We start from the raw sequence: 19,677 nt of genomic DNA, 5'->3' as shown, positions 1-19,677 counted from the left end.
CACTTGAGCAGGCAGTCTGTCCCTTCTCAGATCTCAACCTCCGTGTTGGGAGATCCACTGCTCTCTTCAAAGCTGTCAGACAGTCGTTTGCGTCTGCAGAGGTTTCTGCTGCTTTTGTTGTTGTTTAGCTGTGCCCTGTCCCCAGAGGTGGAGTCTACAGAGACAGGCAGGTTTCCTTGAGCTGCTGTGACCTCCACCCAGTTCGAGCTTCCCAGCGGCTTTGTTTACCTACTTAAGCCTCAGCAATGGTGGGCACTCCTCCCCCAGCCTCGCTGCTGCCTTGCGGTTAGATCGCAGACTGCTGTGCTAGCAATGAGGGTGGCTCTGTGGGCGTGGGACCCTCCCGGCCAGGTGTGGGATATAATCTCCTGGTGTACCTGTTTGCTTAAGGCGCAGTATTGGGGTGGGAGTTACCCGATTTTCCAGGTATTGTGTGTCTCAGTTCCCCTGGCTAGGAAAAGGGATTCCCTTTCCCCTTGCGCTTCCCAGGTGAGGCGATGCCTCACCCTGCTTCAGCTCTCGCTGGTCGGGCTGCAGCAGCTGACCAGTACCGATTGTCCGGCACTCCCTAGTGAGATGAACCCAGTACCTCAGTTGAAAATGCAGAAATCACCGGTCTTCTGTGTAGCTCGCGCCAGAGTTGGAGACTGGAGCTGTTCCTATTCGGCCATCTTGCTCCGCCACAATACCGATTGTAGTTATCTTAATGGGTGTGAAGTGATACCTACTATGGTTTTGATTTGCATTTCCCCGATAGCAAAGGATGTTGAGCATCTTTTCATGTGTTTATTGGTCATTTATATATCTTTTGTGGAGAAATGTCTATTTAGGTCCTTTGACCATTTTTTAGTTCAGTATCTTCTAATCATTGATTTGTATAACTTGTTTGTATACTCTAGATACTAGTCTCTTATCAGACTTCACCTTGAAGCACAAAAATTTTAATTTTAATAAAGTACAATTATCTGGTTCTGTCTTTGTTGCTCATGCTTTGTGTCTTATCTAAAAATCCTTTGCAAAATCCAAGATCACGAGGATTTACTCCTATATTTTCTTCTAAAGTTTTAAAATTCTAGGTCTTACATTTAGGTCCGTGATCCATTTGGAGTTAATTTTTGTACATGGTATGGGGTAAGAGTCTGGCTTCATTCTTTGCATATGGCTCATAGTCTCAGCGCCATTTGTTGAAAAGACTATTCTTTCTCCATTGGATGGTTGTGGCACCCTTGTCAAAAACGGCTGACCACAAATATGGGGTTTATTTCTGGACTCTCAATTCTATTCCATTGATCTATATGTCTATCCTTGTACCAGCAGTACTACACTATCTTCTTTTTTTTTTTTCCTAAGTTCTGCCCCAGGATCTATCCACACTACCTTGATTAGCATTGCTCTGTATTAAGTTTTGAAATCAAAAAGTGTAAATATTCCTAACTTGTTCTTTTTCATGTCTCCCTTACTTTTACTAATACTTTTATGGTATTTTACATTTTAACAGAAAATCTACTTAGGGTTTTTTTTGTACTTTTCAAATCATTTTCACATATATAAGCTCAATTGAACTTCACATCACCTCTGTTGGGTAAAAAAGTATATTACCTTTGACAAATAAGTAAAGAGGCATACAGAGCTTAAATAATTCACTTAAGGTAAAACAGCAGGTTAATATGATCCATAAATCCCATTACTGGGTATTTATTCAAAGAAAAGGAAATCAGTATATCAAAGCGATATCTGCACTGCCATATTTATTGCAGCTTTACTCACAACAGCCAAGATATGGAAACAACCTAAATATCCATCAACAGATGACTGAATAAAGAAAATGTGGTATGTATCACAATGCAATACTATTCAGTCATAAAAAGGAATGGAATCCTATCATTTGCAGAAGCATGGATGGAATTGGAGGTCATTATGTTAAGACAAATAAACCAGACACAGAAAGACAAACATTACATGTTCTCACTCAGATGTGGGAGCTAAAAAAGTTGATCTCATGGAGGTAACAAATAGAATGACCGTTACCAGAGGCTGGTGAAGGTGGTGGTTGTGGTGTGGAGATGAAGATAGGCTGGCTAACGAAGACAAAACATATAGTGAGATAGAAGGAATAAGCCCTACAGTTCAATAGCACATTAGCATGACTATAGTTAACAACAAAATGTTGTTTATTTCAAAATAGTTAGAAGAGGAGATTTGAAATGTTTCCAACACAAATGATAAATGTTTGAAGTGATGGGTATCCTAAATATCCTGAACTGATCACTATACATTGTATGCACTTATCAAAATTATATGTTCCACATAAATATGTACAATTATTATGTAGCAATAAAAATTTTTAAAAGAAATGAAGTCAGTAAAAACATACTGATTTAAATACTACCAACAACCACCTTGACCTAACTGACATACCTAGTTCATTACACTCAATAACTACAGAATATACACTTTTTTTTCAAGGGAATAGGGTACCTATACTGAGATACATTATATTTCAAAATACTGAAATCTTACAGAGTATATTCTGTAATCACAATGGGATAGAATTAGGTATCAATAACGACATCTAGAAAAAACTCACATATTTTGAAATAAAACTACACATTTATAAATAAGTTATGTATCCCAAGGAAAAAATCATAAAAAAATAGGTTAGATTAGCCATAAAAATATATACAAAACACTAAAGGCTTACATATCAGACACTGTGAACGGCACTGGGAATTTAAAAAAAAAGAAAAATCACTGAGATAAAAGTGCCTGCCCTCTACAAGCTTATAGTCTAATGCAGTGCTCTTTAACAATTTTGCTCATATACTCTCTACAGCAATTTTGGGAAACTATTAAATTGAAAACTATAATAAAAATTTTCATAAAAAATTTAAATGGTTGCCAAGGATACAATTTCCAGTATACTATATAATAAATATATGTGCTTTAAATATATTTTCATCAAAATCTTGGAGCTACAGATTTGGCTGATTCAATACATGCAAAGTGTCTGGTATTAAATTGATCACAAGCCAATCAGCCACATCAGATTTACTTTCTGTTCTAGAACATGTCTGATACTTCATTTTTCAATTCAAATAAACATATTCATCCAAATCCTTATGACAAATACCTACCTTCTGAGTTATAATTCTAAGATAGACAGATTTGGTACAGGAATCTTGACATGGGTTGGTTTCTTGAATGACATAAAGTATAACACCTTTCAAAATTTCTTGTTTTGCTGGCAGGGACTTTCTCCTAAAAGTATATCCACTAGAACTGTCTATTTTGGTGCTAAAACCCTCTGGGACACTGTACGATTTGGGGTGGGTGAGTAGTATGCCTTTCTTTTACAAAGTAAATGAGAGATAAGAGACTGCAGAAGGGTTTTCTGGCATTAGTTTTGGTAAACTTGAGGATCTGGAAGCTAATTTCCTAAAAACTATGTATACCCACATATTCCTGGAAAGCCTTTGTGTAGCCATAAGGTCCTAGTTTGAAGACCACCAGTCCAGTGGTCACAGCTGTAAGGAAAATCCAGATCTTATAAACCTATGAGTTTAGTACTCTTTCACAATATACTGTCTCATAAAATAGTCAACACCTTTCCTTTCAAAGTCCCAACTGCTGCTGTATGTGCAGACAAAATGGAAGGCAGAAACAATAACAAATTAGTTGTTAAGCTGTTGTATCTCCTAAAATAATACTTCTATAATAAGCTAGGAAAAAAAAAAGAAAAAAACTTATGCTTCCAAATATAAATATTTCGTATAATTTAAAAATAATACCTCCCAACCAAGACCAGCTACAAAATCTTCATATGCTTGACTTCCTCCTGTATTGGTGAGAATGGAGTGTTTGTCTTCTTGTCCTTCAGCAACATAAAATACTGCAATCTTGTGTGTCTCTCGGCTATAAAACAAAAGATTACACCACTCGTTTAATCACCATTTTATCTACTCATTCATCCAACAATTAAGTTCTATGTACAAAGTATGTAGCAATAAAAAGATTAAAAAGGATTAGATCTTATAGTCTACAGAAGGAGATATAAATGCAACGTAAGTAAAAAATTACTATAAAATTGCCATTGGAATCAAAGACAGGCATGATCATTTTTGACTGCAGAAACAGAAACTTAAAGAAGATAAAATTGAGTTAGATGAAGGTAAGAAAGATTCGACAAATGAAGAGAAAGAGCATCAGGAAGGACACATAGGTGTGAATACATAAAGCATCTCAAGAATTGTCTGTTTTGCAATGTAGCCGAATCCCATGGTTGAAGGGACTACATTTTAGAACTAGGTAGGAGTACAGAGATGAGTGAGAAAGGATCCAATCCTTCAAAGTACTTACAATGTAGAAGAAACACCCACAGTTAAGTGTTGTTTAACAACAGGGATACATTCTGAGAAATGTGTCTTTAGGCAATTCTGTTATTGTATGAACATTATAGATGTACTCACATAAACCTAGATGGTACAGACTACTACACAATCTTGGCTATCAGGTATAGCCTATTGTTGCTAAGCTACAAATCTGTACAACATGTTACTGTAGGAATACTGTAGGCAATTGTAACATATTGTTAAGTATTTGTGTATATAAATATACATAAACAAAAAGGGTGCAGCAAAAACAAGGTATTCTAATCTTATGAGACTACTGTCGTATATGTGGTCCAACGTTGATGAAAGCATAGTTATGCAGTTTGTTTACAAATATAAAACTGTATGGAGTAACAGCCAAGTTCTTAGACATTTTATTTTTAGTTCTCTCTAAAATTAAAAGTGTTCATAAAAGCACATTTCTTGTTTGAAATTTAGCTTTACAATTTGGCTTTCCAAACTAACTAAGTCATGCTACATTTACTTTAGGTTGATTTAACAAAGCTTGGGTTAAAAACCTTTAAGACCATTAGTAAAGTTTTCACTACTATATCATGTAGGAATTAAAAAAAAAAAAAAAAAAAAAACCCTGCAACAACAACAACAACAACAACAAGTAAATAAGAATTAAAGTTCTTTAAAAAATGGAGTCTGACAACCGAATTTTCCCACACATCTGGAGCAAGTTACCAAATCATGATAGTAGGTTCAATATCAGCAAGAAAGATGTTTCAGCTGCTTTCAATAATGGAATATTTTACTTTAGATGATGAGCACATAGGCAAACTTTCAGTGTATCAGATGTGTCATCAGGATATGCTAGTGTAAGCAGTAAAATATGATGTGGGGATGGGGAGACTTCCAAATCTGCAGAATAAGGATCTACACAGCCTCTCTCCCAAGCAAAACACAGCTTATCTGTTGAAAAAATTTAAAACATTATTTAAAGTCCCTGTATACTGTCCTAAAGTCATAGAGCAAACAGGGAAACATTCATTCAAGAAAACTCAGTAAATCTCAGTAACAACACAGAGCTTTTGATATATGAATTACAACTTGTTTCCTTGCCCCACTCCCTCAGCTCAATGTTGCAGAAGTTTTGCCCTGGGCATCCTACTCAGGCCTAGAAGACAGAGGTTCCCTCTCTCTCCAGCTTCCAATCTGGAGCTATGGCTTCCCCATGGAAGAGACAGGTTACTAGAGGCATTTCTCATCCTTCTCCAGCCCCATGTTACAGAAGATCTATTTTAGATAGGTGTGGCTGAAAGAACCAGGTCTCCTCTCCTTCCCTCCCTCTCTTAGGGCAGAAGCTCCAGGAGCAAAACGTTGAGGGTCTCAATCTTCTCCATTCTAGCTTGCTCACAGGGTAGAGATTCTGCCAGGAGAGCGAGCTAAGACCAGGGACTGCCAACTCCTTCCAGGTGCTGACTTGTAGAGTGACCCTGTCACTCCAGGAAAAGCTGATCCGTGACCCCAGGTCAGGTGTAGTGAGAGATAGGTTTTGCCCAGGGTGAAAAGTAGGTTATAAGGACAAAGAACTCTGTAGCAGTTCTGCCGGAAAGGGCTGACATTATTTGCAACAGAGCTTGGAGGAAAGCAATTAAGAGAAGCTGGCAGCCCTATGACAAGCAAAACAGCCAGAACTTTAACAGAATCAGGAAATGAGACAGCCAAGAAGGACCCTTTGGGGAATCACAGTCAATTTTGGAGGTCAAAAACCCTGTGCACATGCACTAGGCTTCACCCAATAAGGAACAATTAGAGTAAGATGTAGGATGGACAGACATGAAAGCATTCCCCAAGTCACACAAAGACTTATTAAAACAAGGTAAATCCTCACTGGCACTGAATAACCTGAACTCAGGGTCGACCCCTGGGAAGCTAAGACTTAAAAATAACATCCAGTCATTCCTTGCAGTCTGGAAGACTGTGTGCATACCCAAAGCTGTACCCTCTTTGGAGTAATCAGGAGTGAACCTTCAAGCTATTAGTCTCCTGGTGAATGTGGGACAAAAAAACAAACACACTCTCAACTGTGATAGCAGTCTCCAAGCCACACACATCCCACAGTAAATGATAAAAATCAAATGGTAAGGGGGAAAAAAAAAAATCAAACTGGTAAGGAGGACTAAGCACAAATTTTGACCAATACGTATGTGATAATCCAGGGAAGACTCCTCATTAGCCAGGCTAAAAGAAAAACAATTTTTAAAAAATCTGAGCAGGGAGATCAGAGGCTAATTACTGTGGGGAGACCAAGTTGCTAGAAAATAAACAAATGAACAAGCAAACAACAACCAACAATATATTTTTGGATTCAAAGACACAGATAAAGTTGAAGTCAAAGGAATGGAAACAAGTACCATAAAATAGAAACCAAAAGAGCTACAGTGGCTATACTAAAATAAGACTTTAAAACAAAAAATGTTAGAGATACAGATATTTCAGATGATACAAGGTCAATCTAACAGGAAAAGATGAAAATTACAAACATATATGCACCCAAAAACAGAGCCCCAAAATACATGATGCAAAACAAAGACAGAACTGAAGGCAGAAACAGACATTTCCTCAATAATAGTTGAAGATTTTAATATCCCACTTTCAATAATGGACAGAACAACTAGAAAATATCAACAAGGAAACAGAAGACTTGAAAAATAATATGACAACCAAACCTACCTGACATCTACAGAATACTCTATCTTACAGTAGCAAAAACACATTCTTCTCAAGCATATGTGAAACAACTTCCAGGATAGACCATAAAACAAGCCTTGATAAATTTAAACGATTTGAAATCACACAAGGTATATTTTTTATCCACAATGGAATGAAAGTAGAAATCAATGAAAGAAAATTTGGGTAATTCACAAATGTGTGAAAATGTAACAATATACTCCTAAATTACCAGTGGGTCAAAGAATACATCTCAAGGGAAATGAGAAAATACTTAGAGATGAATGAAAATAAAAAATGAAAATAAAAAGAGAGAATGAATGAAAATGTGGCCTATAAGTAAAGCAGTGCTCATTGGGAAATTTACAGATCTAAATGCCTCTATTAAAAAAGATTTCATTCACTTCCTTTGAGAATGAAAGAAAAAAAAGTTTTAAAAAAGATTTCATACCAATAACCAAACCCTCCACCTTACAAAACTGGCACAGTGATTCATACCTGTAATCCTAGTACTTGCGGAGGCCAAGGTAGAAAAACTGCTTGAGCCCAGGAGTTCGAGACCACCCTAGGCAATACAGTGAGACCCCATCTCTACAAAAAGAAAAAAACCAACTGGGTGTGATGGTGCACACCAGTGGTCCCAGCTACTTGGGGAGGCTAAGATGGGAGGATCACTTGAGCCTGGGAGTTCCAGGCTGCAGTAAGCCATGACTGTGCCATTGCACTCCAGCCTGGGTGACACAGTGAAACCCTGTCTCCAAAAAAAAAAAAAAAAAAAAAAAAAAAAAAACAACTAAATTCAAAGGAAGCAGAAGAAAGAAAAGAAAATAATAAAGACTACAGTGGAAATAAATAAAACAGAAGAGAAAAACAATAGAGAAAAAAAATCAGTGAACCCAAAAGTTGGCTCTTTAAGATGATCAACAAAATTAGCCATCTTCAGCTAGACTGAGCAATAAAAAAAGACTCAAAATGACTATCAGGAAAGAAAGGACACCACTAAATATTTTACAGGAATAAAAAATATTATAAGGAAATGCTATAAGCCTTTGTATGTCAACAAATTAAATTAGATAAAATGAACAAATTCCAAGAAAGACACAATTTCTTTTTTTTTTTTTTGAGATGGAGTCTCGCTCTGTCGCCCAGGCTGGAGTGCAGTGGTGCGATCTCTGCTCACTGCAAGCTCCGCTTCCCGGGTTCATGCCATTCTCCTGCCTCAGCCTCCCGAGTAGCTGGGACTACAGGCGCCTGCCACCACACAAGGCTAATTTGTTGTATTTTTAGTAGAGATGGGGTTTCACCATGTTAGCCAGGATGGTTATGATCTCCTGACCTCGTGATCCACTGCCTCGGCCTCCCAAAGTGCTGGGATTACAGATTCGGCATCCGGCCGAAAGACACAATTTCTAAAACCAACCTTAAAAAGAAACAGAATACCCGAATAGACCTATAACAAATGAAGACTTTGAATTAATAATTTGATTAGAAAGGAAGAAGTAAAAATATCTGACTTGCACATGAGGTGATTTTTTATATAGAAAATCCTAAGGAATCTGCTAAAAAGGCTATTAGAGCTAATAAACAAGTTCAGCAAGGCTGCAAGATATAAGATCAAATATACAAAAACTGAAGTTCTATACACTAGCAATAAACAATCCAAAAACAAAAAACAAAATTTAAAAAATCCTTTTATAATAGCACCAAAAAGAGTAATACTTGAGTATAAATTTACTGTGAAGAGCAAAACTTATATTTTGAAAATTATAAAACACTGTTGAAAGAAATTAAAGATCTACATTTAAAAACACTCATGTTCATGGGCCTAAAGACTTAATATTGTTAAGATGATAGCATCCCCCAAACTGATCTACAGATTTAATGTAATCCCTATCAAAATCTCAGCTGCCTTTGACAATAGAAATTGGCAAGTTTGGCTGAGTGTGGTCGCTCATGCCTGTAATCCCAACACTTTGTGAGGCTGAGGCAGGAGGACTGCTTGAGGCCAGGAGTTTAAGACCAGCCTGGGGACAGGCATGGTGGCTCACACCTGTAATCCCAGCACTTAGGGAGGCCAAGGCAGGTGGATCATGAGGTCAAGAGATCGAGAGGGCGAGACCATCCTGGCCAACATGGTAAAACCTCATCTCTACTAAAAATACAAAAATTAGCTGGGTGTGGTTGTGTGTGCCTGTAGTCCCAGCTACTCGGGAGGCTGAGGCAGGAGAATCTCTTGAACCCGGGAGGTGGACGATGCAGTGAGCCCCGAGATCGTGCCACTGCACTCCAGCCTGGCAACAGAGTGAGACTCCAACTCAAAAAAGAAAAAAAAAAAAAAGAAAAAGAAAAAAGAAAAACACCCAGCCCAGGCAACACAGTGAGACCCCATCTCTACAAAAAAAAAAAAAAAAAAAAAATTGGCCGGGCATGGTGGCACATGCCTATAGTCCTAGCTACTGGGGAGAATGAGGTGAGGTGGGAGGATCACTTGAGCCCAGGAATTCCAGGCTGCAGTGAGCTCTGATCATGCCACTGCACTCCAGGCTGGGCAAAAGAGTGAGACTCTATCCCCACTAAAAATAAAAAGAGAAAAAAGGAAAAAAAAAACCCTCTGAAATTGACAAGCTCATCCTAAAATTCACAGGAAAATGTAATAGCCCCAAAATGGCCAAAACAATCTTGAAAAAGAATGGAATTGGAGAACTCATACTTCTTGATTTCAAAACTTGCTATAAAAGTCATCAAAGCACTCATAGTACTGACACAAGATGAGACAAAAATCAGTGGAACAGAATCATGTGATCAGAAATAAACTCATATTTATAGTTAATAGCTTTTTGATAATGGTATCAAGACATTTCAATAAATAGTGTTTTCAACAAATGATACCGGGACAACTAGATAACTACATGAAAAAGAATGAAGTTGGGGCCAGGCACAATGGCTCACACCTGTAATCCCAGCACTTTGGGAGGCTGTTAGGAAGATTGCTGGAGAACAGGAGCTCAAGATCAGCCTAGGCAACAAAATGAGACCTCATCTCTACAAAAATTTAAAAATTGGCCAGGCATGGTGGCATGCACCTGCAGTCCCAGCTACCTGGGAGGCTGACGCAGGAAGATCACTTGAGCCCAGGAGGTTGAGGCTGCAGTGAGCTGTGACTGCGCCACTGTACTCCAGCCTGGGTGACAGAATGAGACTCTCTTAAAAAAAAAAAAAAAAAAAAAAAATGAAGTCAGATTCTTACACCATATAAAAAATTGAATCAAATGACTCATAAATAAAAAATGTAAGGGCTAAAACTATAAAACTCATTTAAAAAAAAAAAAAAACCCAAAGGATCTTATATTAGGCAAGGTCTTCTTTTTTTTTTTTTGAGACGGAGTCTTGCTCTGTCGCCCAGGCTGGAGTGTAGTGGTGCAATCTTGGCTCACTGCAAGCTCTGCCTCCCAGGTTCACGCCATTCTCCTGCCTCAGCCTCCTAAGTGGCTGGGACTACAGGCACCCACCACCACGCCTAGCTATTTTTTTGTATTTTTAGTAGAGACGGGGTTTCACCATGTTAGCCAGGATGGTCTCGATCTCCTGACCTCGTGATCCGCCCGCCTTGGCCTCCTAAAGTGCTGGGATTATAGGCATGAGCCACCACGCCCGGCCTAGGCAAAGTCTTAAATACAACACAAAAAGCACAAGTGACAAAAGAAAAATAGGCAAACTGAACTTTATCAAAATTAAATTTTTGTGCTATGAATGATACCATCATGAAAGTGAAATGACAATTTACAGAATGAGAAAAAAACTGCAAATCATATATCTGATAAAGAACTTGTATCTAGAACACACATACAAAGGACTTTAAAGTCAGTAGTAAAAGCCCAATTCTATTTTATTTTTTATTTTATTCACTTTTTTTTTTTTTTTTGAGATGGAGTCTCCCTCTGTCATCTAGGCTGGAGTGCAATGGCACAATGTCAGCTCACTGCAGCCTCTGCCTCTTGGGTTCAAGTGATTCTTGTGTCTCAGCCTCCTGCGTAACAGGGATTACAGGTGTGCACCACCATACTTGGCTAATTTTTGCATTTTTAGTAGAGTCGGGGTTTCACTATGTTGGCCAGGCTGGTCTTGAACTCCTGACCTCATGTTATCCGCCCGCCTTGGCCTTCCAAAGTGCTGGGATTACGGGTGTGAGCCTCCATGCCCGGTCACATAACCCAATTTTAAAAATAGGCAAAGACGTTTGTATTATTTTCCTAGGGTTTCTGTAACAAATTATGCAAACTAGGTTGCTCTCAACAAAAAATATTTATTCTCTCACAGTGCTGCATGCTAAAAGTCAGAAATCAAGGCACAGGGCCATGCTCCTTCTAAAGGTTGTAGGGGAGCATCCTTCCTTGCCTCTTCTAATATTCGTGCTGACAATTCTTCAGTATTACTTGGCTTGTGGCTCTATGACTACAATTTCTGCCTCCATCTTTACAAAGGCATCTTTCCTCTGCATGCAGAAGTGTTTCTTCACATGGCTTTCTTATAAGGACACAAGTAATCAGATTTAGGGCCAAATCTAGTACAGTGTGACCTCATCATAACTGAAAACTCTACTTCCAAATTGAACTCTTGAGTTTCAGGGTGGACATGAGATTCTGAGAGAATACTATTCAACCCAGTATACATTTAAATAGACATTTTTCCAAACAACATATACATAGCCAATTATCATAGCAATGAAAAATACTCATGATAAGTCATTAGGGAAATGCAAATCAAAATCATGAGATATTTTAGGCTGATCAAAGCTGTACAGGAAAAAACAATACTAAAAAAGTCCCACAAACTCACAAGATACCACTTCATATCCACTAAGATGAGTATAATAAAAAAGAATGACAATAACAAGTATAGGCTAGGGCATGGAGAGTATGTAACACTCATATATCACTGGTGGGAATGTAAAATGGTACAGCTGGTGTGTAAAACAGTTTGCAGTTCCTCCAATGGTGAAACAGAGAGTTATCATCCAGCAATTCTACTCCTAGGTATATATTCAAAACATGTCCACACAAAAAACTGAACATGAATGTTCACAGCAGCATTATTCATATTAGCCCAAAAGTGAAACCAACTGAAACGTCCATCAACTGATGAATGGATAAACAGATATTTATCAATATAATGAAATGGTTTCTGGTAATAAAAAGAAATAAAGTAGAAACATGCTGCATCATGAATGAACTTTGAAATCATCATGCTAAGCAAGAAAAGCTGCCACAAAAACCCATATATTATTTGATTCCATTTATATGAAGTGTCCAGAATAGGCAAATTTATAGAGACAGAAAGTAGATATGTGTTATCTAGGGATAGGAGGAAAGAAAGGCTGGTGGGTAATGGATACCAGGTTTCTTTTCAGAGGAAGTAAAATAACCTAAAAATTAGATTGGGGTGATAGTTGTACAACCCTGTGAATAAACTAAAAATATGTACATTTTAAATGAATTAATTGTATTGTAAATTATGTCTCAGTCAAACTATTAAAATTTTAATTTGAAAGCATCATCTATTATGTGTAAATTCTAATTGTGAAAGAAAAAAACTTCTCAGTGTTTTTGCTTTTTCAGGAAAAGGGCTATCAATTAGAGCTTATAAACAATAATTTATAAAATTGGGAAGAGCTGGATAGAAATCTTCATCTAATACTATACAAATTTAAAAGTTGAGAGAAGTATATGTGCCATATAGGAAAAAAACAGAAAATGAATCTTTAAAATGCAATAAAAGAGAAGCAGAGTTCAGCTGCCCTTTATGTCAATTAATCTTTCACTATTCCTTCTTATTTTTCTACTTATTAACTATGGCTGCTAAAATGTTTGTTGTATTGTCATTAGATTAATATGCGCCACAATAGTGAATAATGAGGCAAATGTATTAGAAAAAATAATTAAAATTAGTGAACTTGCAACTACAAATGTTCTATAAGAATATGTATAGTACTGGCAAAATATTATTAGCTCACTACTGGAAACTCAAAGTGACATCTGTCAAGTTTTAAGCATTTCTAAATCCCTGTATATACTTTGCAATAAAATAATAATACGTATCATTTTGTGATTTGAAATTTAAAACTCTGGTGGTTCAACCACAAGGAATAGGAAACAATTAGTCTAGGCAAAGAAAATAATCTATAAATGGTTTAGTGAGGTAAGTCTGCTAACAAAGTAATCTTTCATTTTCTTCCTCCCTAGTCCTCCCTAGACAAGTAATCAGGTTTGTTTGCGGGTTTCCTGGTTTAAGAAAGCTCAAAAGCTATCTTACTGTCATATAATTAGAATGAATTTTTACTTGAGCTCATTGTATTAAAAAATATGTAGTTTTCTTTAAAATTATTTTTAAAAAGCAAACAAATAAATGCCACGCATTCATTTAATTTAGTGTATAAAAAAATTCATGCTGCCTCAAGGCAATGTCTCCCCTTCAAGGTATGTATGAGAATGGAGGTTTGTATAAGAATTGAGGTATGTATTCATACCACAATTCATCCAAGGTATGTATGAGAACGGAGGCAGTTTAGCAGGAGCCAAGAAATAAAAAAGGTAATTTAAAGAAACTGAATAGCCAAGATGGCTGGTATGGATTGAGCTCTAGACTGAAGGGTCTGGTCAGGCATTATTAGGGAGTCACTAAAGAGTGTTCTTGGCCGGGCGCGGTGGCTCACGCCTGTAATCCCAGCACTTTTGGAGGCCGAGGCGGGCGGATCACAAGGTCAGGAGATCGAGACCATGGTGAAACCCCGTCTCTACTAAAAATACAAAAAATGAGCCGGGCGCGGTGGCGGGCGCCTGTAGTTCCAGCTACTCGGGAGGCTGAGGCAGGAGAATGGCGTGAACCCGGGAGGCGGAGCTTGCAGTGAGCCAGGATAGCGCCACTGCACTCCAGCTTGGGCGACAGAGCGAGACTGTGTCTCAAAAAAAAAAAAAAAAAAAAAAAAAAGAGTGTTCTTATGAACATCAAATTTTTATGTTAGAAAGATTATGTCAGTGGTCCAGATTGTCTAGATGGGGAAGAGTCAGGAGATGAGATCCCACAGAGTACTTAGACAGTTGTTAAAACTGTTTTGGAAAGAAGGGATAAGGACATGAATCAATGAGTTGGGAGCCGTAAAGGTAAGAAGAGACATAATTGAGAGATAAGAAGAAGAATGGACATCATGATTATGAAAACCTAAAGGCAAGGGAAAGGAAATGGTCAAATTTGGGTAACTCTCAAAGGGTACTTCTAAACATAAATATGACAATCAGGAGGAAGATCTCATTTTGAAAAGAAATGTGACCTAGAATGATAGTAGAGAGGCAGGTAAAAGAAAAATGAAGGAGATACCTATGTTTTGAAGGTAAGAAACAGAAAATGAACCAGTGAAGACCTGAAATAATCAGAGAATTAGGAGTTGAACTGAGTAATTTTAGTGTCATAGAAGTTGGGGGAGAGGACTTTAAAATGATCGAGAGAATTTTAAAGACAGAATAGATAACAGTATTAGATATTTAGGGGATTTAATATACAATAGATTTTCAGAGCAGTGAAACTATCCTGTGTGATACTCTAATGGTAGATACATGTCAGTACACATTTATCAAAACCAATACAAAGAATGAACCCTAATGTAAACTTTGGACTTCAGATGCTAATGTAAGATGTAAATAATAGGGGAAACTGTACAGGGGGAATGGAGAATATATGAAAACTCTGTACTTTCCTATCAGTTCTTTTGTAAATCTAAACACCACACACACCTATGAAGTTAAATTTAAGTTTAATTAGGTAAATGAATGAGGCTGGTGAGGACTAAAAGAACTTTAGACTTGATGGTCAGGATACTAACCTTCAGAAAGACAGTTTCAATATAGCAGTAGAGGTAGGAGCTATATTGTTCTGAGGTAAGCAAGACAGAAAAAGCGATATGATTCCTGTTCCCAAGGACTTGACCATCTAGTACCAAGATAAACTGTTATGGAGAACAATCAGAATTGAGAACCCACAGACTACTTAGAGAGTTCTTATAATCGTCTTGGAAAGAATAAGAATAGCTAAACAATAATGATAATAATAACTATGCAATATGATAAATGCTATGACAGGGACATGTTGCAGGGTTCTGTGAAAGCATATGGAAGGAGATTCAAACATAGTCTGGGAAGGAAGGTGAAGCATAGGAGTAGATTAATGTAAAGCTTTCCATGTAAAGTGATGTTTAAGCTGAGACTTCAAGAATGGACAAGAGGGGGACTGGGAGTGGTGGCTCACACCTATAATCCCAGCACTTTGGGAGGCTGAGGTGGGCGGATCACCTAAGGCCAGGAGTTACAGACCAGTCTGGCCAACATGGTGAAACCCCGTCTCTACTAAAAATACAAAACTTAGGTCGGGCACAGTGGCTCATGCCTGTAATCCCAGCACTTTGGGAGGCCAAGGCAGACAGATCACTTGAGGTCAGGAGTTCGAGACCAGCCTGGCCAATATGGTGAAACCCCATCTCTACTAAAAATACAAAAATTAGCCAGGCATGGCGGCGCATGCCTGTAATCCCAGCTACTCGGGAGGCTGAGGCAAGAGAATTACCTGAACCCTGAAGGCAGAGGCTGCAGTGACCTGATATGTCATTGCGCTCCAGCCTCAGTGACAATAGCAAAACTCTGTCCTGTGGGGCGGGGGGCGGAGAGGGGTGTGGAATTTACAGCCTAAGATTATTTCATTGTTAAAGAATAAAACAAAGATACATAGAAGTCAATTCCAGATATAAGAAAAGGAAATAAACTTTATAAAAAAGAAAAAAACAAAACAGAAAATAATGAGTTAGAAACAGAACATAACAGAATGTAACAAATTAGGATCTGTTTCTTTGAAAAGACTAAGCAGATTGTCTGCATCAACAAAATTTTAAAAAAACACAAAAAACAAAAATGAAAAAGGAAATCTAATAAAAATTATAACACCATGTATGAATCTCTACTAGTATCTATTTAGAAGTCTCAATGAAATGGATTTTTAGAAAATAGAAAACAAACAAAAAAAGTAAAATTTCCCCAAGAACTAAAAGAAAACCTGAGAAGAGTAATAAGATGAAACAAACTGAAAGAAAAATTAGAAATTTTATGATTTCTTCCAAAATTTTAAGCAACAGGTAATATTCATGTTATGAAGCTGGGTATAACCTCAATTCTAAAACCATAACAGGAATAGGACAAAAAATAACTACATAATCTGCTAATAGTAGACTATACCTGAACTCAAAATGAAATTCTGGCAAATCTACCACAATGGGAAGCCAAAAGATCAGGCAGGGTTTACCTCAAAAATGCAAATATCATTTGATATTAGCAGTCTAGTGATATTAAAATGCAATATACACCAATTAGTTAAAAAACCAAAACTATATGAAAATTTGAATAGATGCTGAAAATAATTTTGATATAATTTAACATCGTTTCCATATAAGAACTCCTAGAAAACAGGGTACTTTCTCAGCATAATAAAAATTATCTTTTTAAAACTAATAACTAGTATCTTCCTTAAGGATGAAATAGAAGAGTTGTTTTCATTAAAATCAGCAAAGACAAGGATGTCCACTGTTACTATACTATTAAACACTATCCTGCAAGTTCTGGTCAGTGCAATAAGACATGATATAAGCAAAAACAAGCATAACTACTAGAAAAGATATTATCTGTAGATAATGATTACATATTTAGACAAATCCTGAGACAGACAATAGAATGTTTAAAATCAATAAGAGAATTCACTTCAGTGTTTGTAAACTAAATATTAAAAACAGAAAAACCTAGAAAATGTAATGGGGGAAAAATCCTATTCAGAATATCAACAAAACAATAAAACACCTAGAAATATACAAACAAGCAATGTCTGGGTCTCAGAATAAATGAAAATATACTATAATTATGAATGGGAAGACTGATGATTATAATGGTGCTCTGCTTTTTCTACATGAGAGTTTAATTGTAAATCCAATAAAATACCAATGGGATTTTTTTTCCTGAAAAACAGCAGCATAATTTTAAATGTATCTGGAAGTATAAGTAGGTGAGAATATCAAAGAAAAGAGGAATAATGTGTGTGATGGGGTGAAGAAGAAGACTTGGTCTATCAGATATTAAAATATATTATAAAGCTATATTAAACAGTGTAATAGTTACACAAAAATGATAGACAAATCTAACCAGAAGACTAAGTGTTAGAAGGAGCAAGATTACATGAAAAAAAGATAAATAAATAAAAGAGTACAACTAGAACGTAACAAAAAGAATGAATACCCCATTTTCCATGATGTGATTATTAGACATTGCATGTCTGTATGAAAACATCTTATGTACTCCATTAAATATATACACCTACAGGGAAATTTATAGCAATAAGTGCCCACAAGAGAAAGCAGGAAAGATCTAAAATTGATACCCTAACATCACAATTAAAAAACTAGAGAAGCAAGAGCAAACAAATTCAAAAGCAAGCAGAAGGCAAGAAATAACTAAGATCAGAGCAGAACTTAAAGAGATAGAGACAGAAAAAATCCTTCAAAACAATCAATGAATCCAGGAGCTGGTTTTTTGAAAAGATCAACAAAATTGATAAACTGCTAACAAAACTAATAAAGAAGAAAAGAGATAAGAATCAATAGACACAATAAAAAATGATAAAGCGGATATCACCACCAATCCCACAGAAGTACAAACTACCATCAGAGAATACTATAAACACCTCTATGCAAATAAACTAGAAAATCTACAAGAAATGGTAAATCCCTGGATACATACACCCTCCCAGGACTAAGCCAAGAAGAAGCTGAATCTCTGAATAGACCAAGTACAGGCTCTGAAATTGAGGCAATAATTAATAGCCTACCAAGCAAAAAAAGTCCAGGACCAGATGGATTCACAGCCAAATTCTACCAGAGGTACAAAGAGGAGCTGGTACCATTCCTTCTGAAACTATTCCAATCAACAGAAAAAGAGGGAATCCTCCGTAACTCATTTTATGAGGCCAGCATCATCCTGATACCAAAGCCTGGCAGAGACACAACAAAAAAAAAAATTTTAGACCAATAGTCCTGATGAACATCAATGCGAAAATCCTCAATAAAATACTAGCAAACCGAATCCAGCAGCAAATCAAAAAACTTATCCACCACGATCAAGACGGCTTCATCTCTGGGATGCAAGGCTGGTTCAATATACGCAAAACAATAAACGTAATCCAGCATATAAACAGAACCAATGACAAAAACCACCTGACTATCTCAATAGATGCAGAAAAGGCCTTCGACAAAATTCAATAGCCCTTCATGCTAAAAACTCTCAGTCAACTAGGTACTGATGGAACGTATCTCAAAATAACAAGAGCTATTTATGACAAACCCACAGCCAATACCATACTGAATGGGCAAAAACTGGAAGCATTTCCATTGAAAACTGGTACAAGACAGGGATGCCCTCTCTCACCACTCCTATTCAACATAGTGTTGGAAGTTCTGGCCAGGGCAGTCAGGCAAGAGAAAGAAATAAAAGGTATTCAATTAGGAAAAGAGGAAGTCATATTGTTCCTGTTTGCAAATGACATGATTGTATATTCAGAAAACCCCATCGTCTCAGCCTAAAATCTCCTTAAGCTGACAAGCAACTCCAGCAAAGTCTCAGGATACAACATCAATGTGCAAAAATCATGAGCATTCCTATACATCATTAACAGACAAACAAGATAGTTAAATCATGAGTGAACTCCCATTCACAATTGCTACAAAGAGAATACAATACCTAGGAATTCAACTTACAATGGATGTGAAGGACCTCTTCAAGGAGAACTACAAACTACTGCTCGATGAAATAAAAGAGGACACAAACAAATGGAAGAATATTCCATGCTCATGGATAGGAAGAATCACTACCATGAAAATGGCCATACTGCCCAGAGTAATTTATAGATTCAATGCCATCCCCATCAAGCTACTAATGACTTTCTTCAGAGAATTGGAAAAAACTACTTTAAAGTTCATATGGAACCAAAAAAGAGCCTGCATTGCCAAGACAATCCTTAGCAAAAAGAACAAAGCTGGAGGCATCATGCTACCTGACTTCAAACTATACTACAAGGCTACAGTAACCCAAACAGCATGGTACTGGTACCAAAACAGATATATAGACCAATAGAACAGAACAGAGGCCTCAGAAATAATACCACACATCTACAACCATCTAATCTTTGACAAACCTGACAGAAACAAGAAATGGAGAAAGGATTCCCTATTTAATAAATGGTGCTGGGAAAACTGGCTAGCCATATGTAGAAAGCTGAAACTGGATCTCTTCCTTACACCTTATACAAAAATTAATTCAAGATGGATTAAAGACTTAAATGTTAGACCTAATACCATAAAAGCCCTAGAAGAAAACCTAGGAAATACCATTCAGGATACAGGCATGGGCAAGGACTTCATGACTAAAATACCAAAAGCCATGGCAACAAAAGCCAAAATAGACAAATGGGATCTAATTAAACTAAAGAGCTCCTGCACAGCAAAAGAAACTATCATCAGAGTTAAAAGGCAACC

At 37.0% G+C, this 19,677-nt stretch overlaps 1 protein-coding gene across 8 annotated transcripts in view; it reads right to left on the bottom strand.

The window, feature by feature from the left end:
• Positions 1-19,677, bottom strand: part of LOC105477982 (Ral GTPase activating protein catalytic subunit alpha 1) — a 275,561-nt gene that overhangs the window by 68,698 nt on the left and 187,186 nt on the right. For all 8 annotated transcript variants that reach the window (XM_011734912.3, XM_011734908.3, XM_024791574.2 and 5 more), the window contains one exon: positions 3,789-3,912. In XM_011734912.3, coding sequence (XP_011733214.1) covers positions 3,789-3,912 — 124 coding nt within the window. The remainder of the gene's footprint in view (positions 1-3,788; positions 3,913-19,677) is intronic.

The sequence above is a fragment of the Macaca nemestrina genome, chromosome 7 (genome assembly GCF_043159975.1).
Source record: "Macaca nemestrina isolate mMacNem1 chromosome 7, mMacNem.hap1, whole genome shotgun sequence".
NCBI classification, from domain to species: Eukaryota; Metazoa; Chordata; class Mammalia; order Primates; family Cercopithecidae; genus Macaca; species Macaca nemestrina.
The sequence above is the reverse complement of the archived record's forward strand: the minus strand, read 5'-3'. Positions and strand labels throughout refer to the sequence as shown.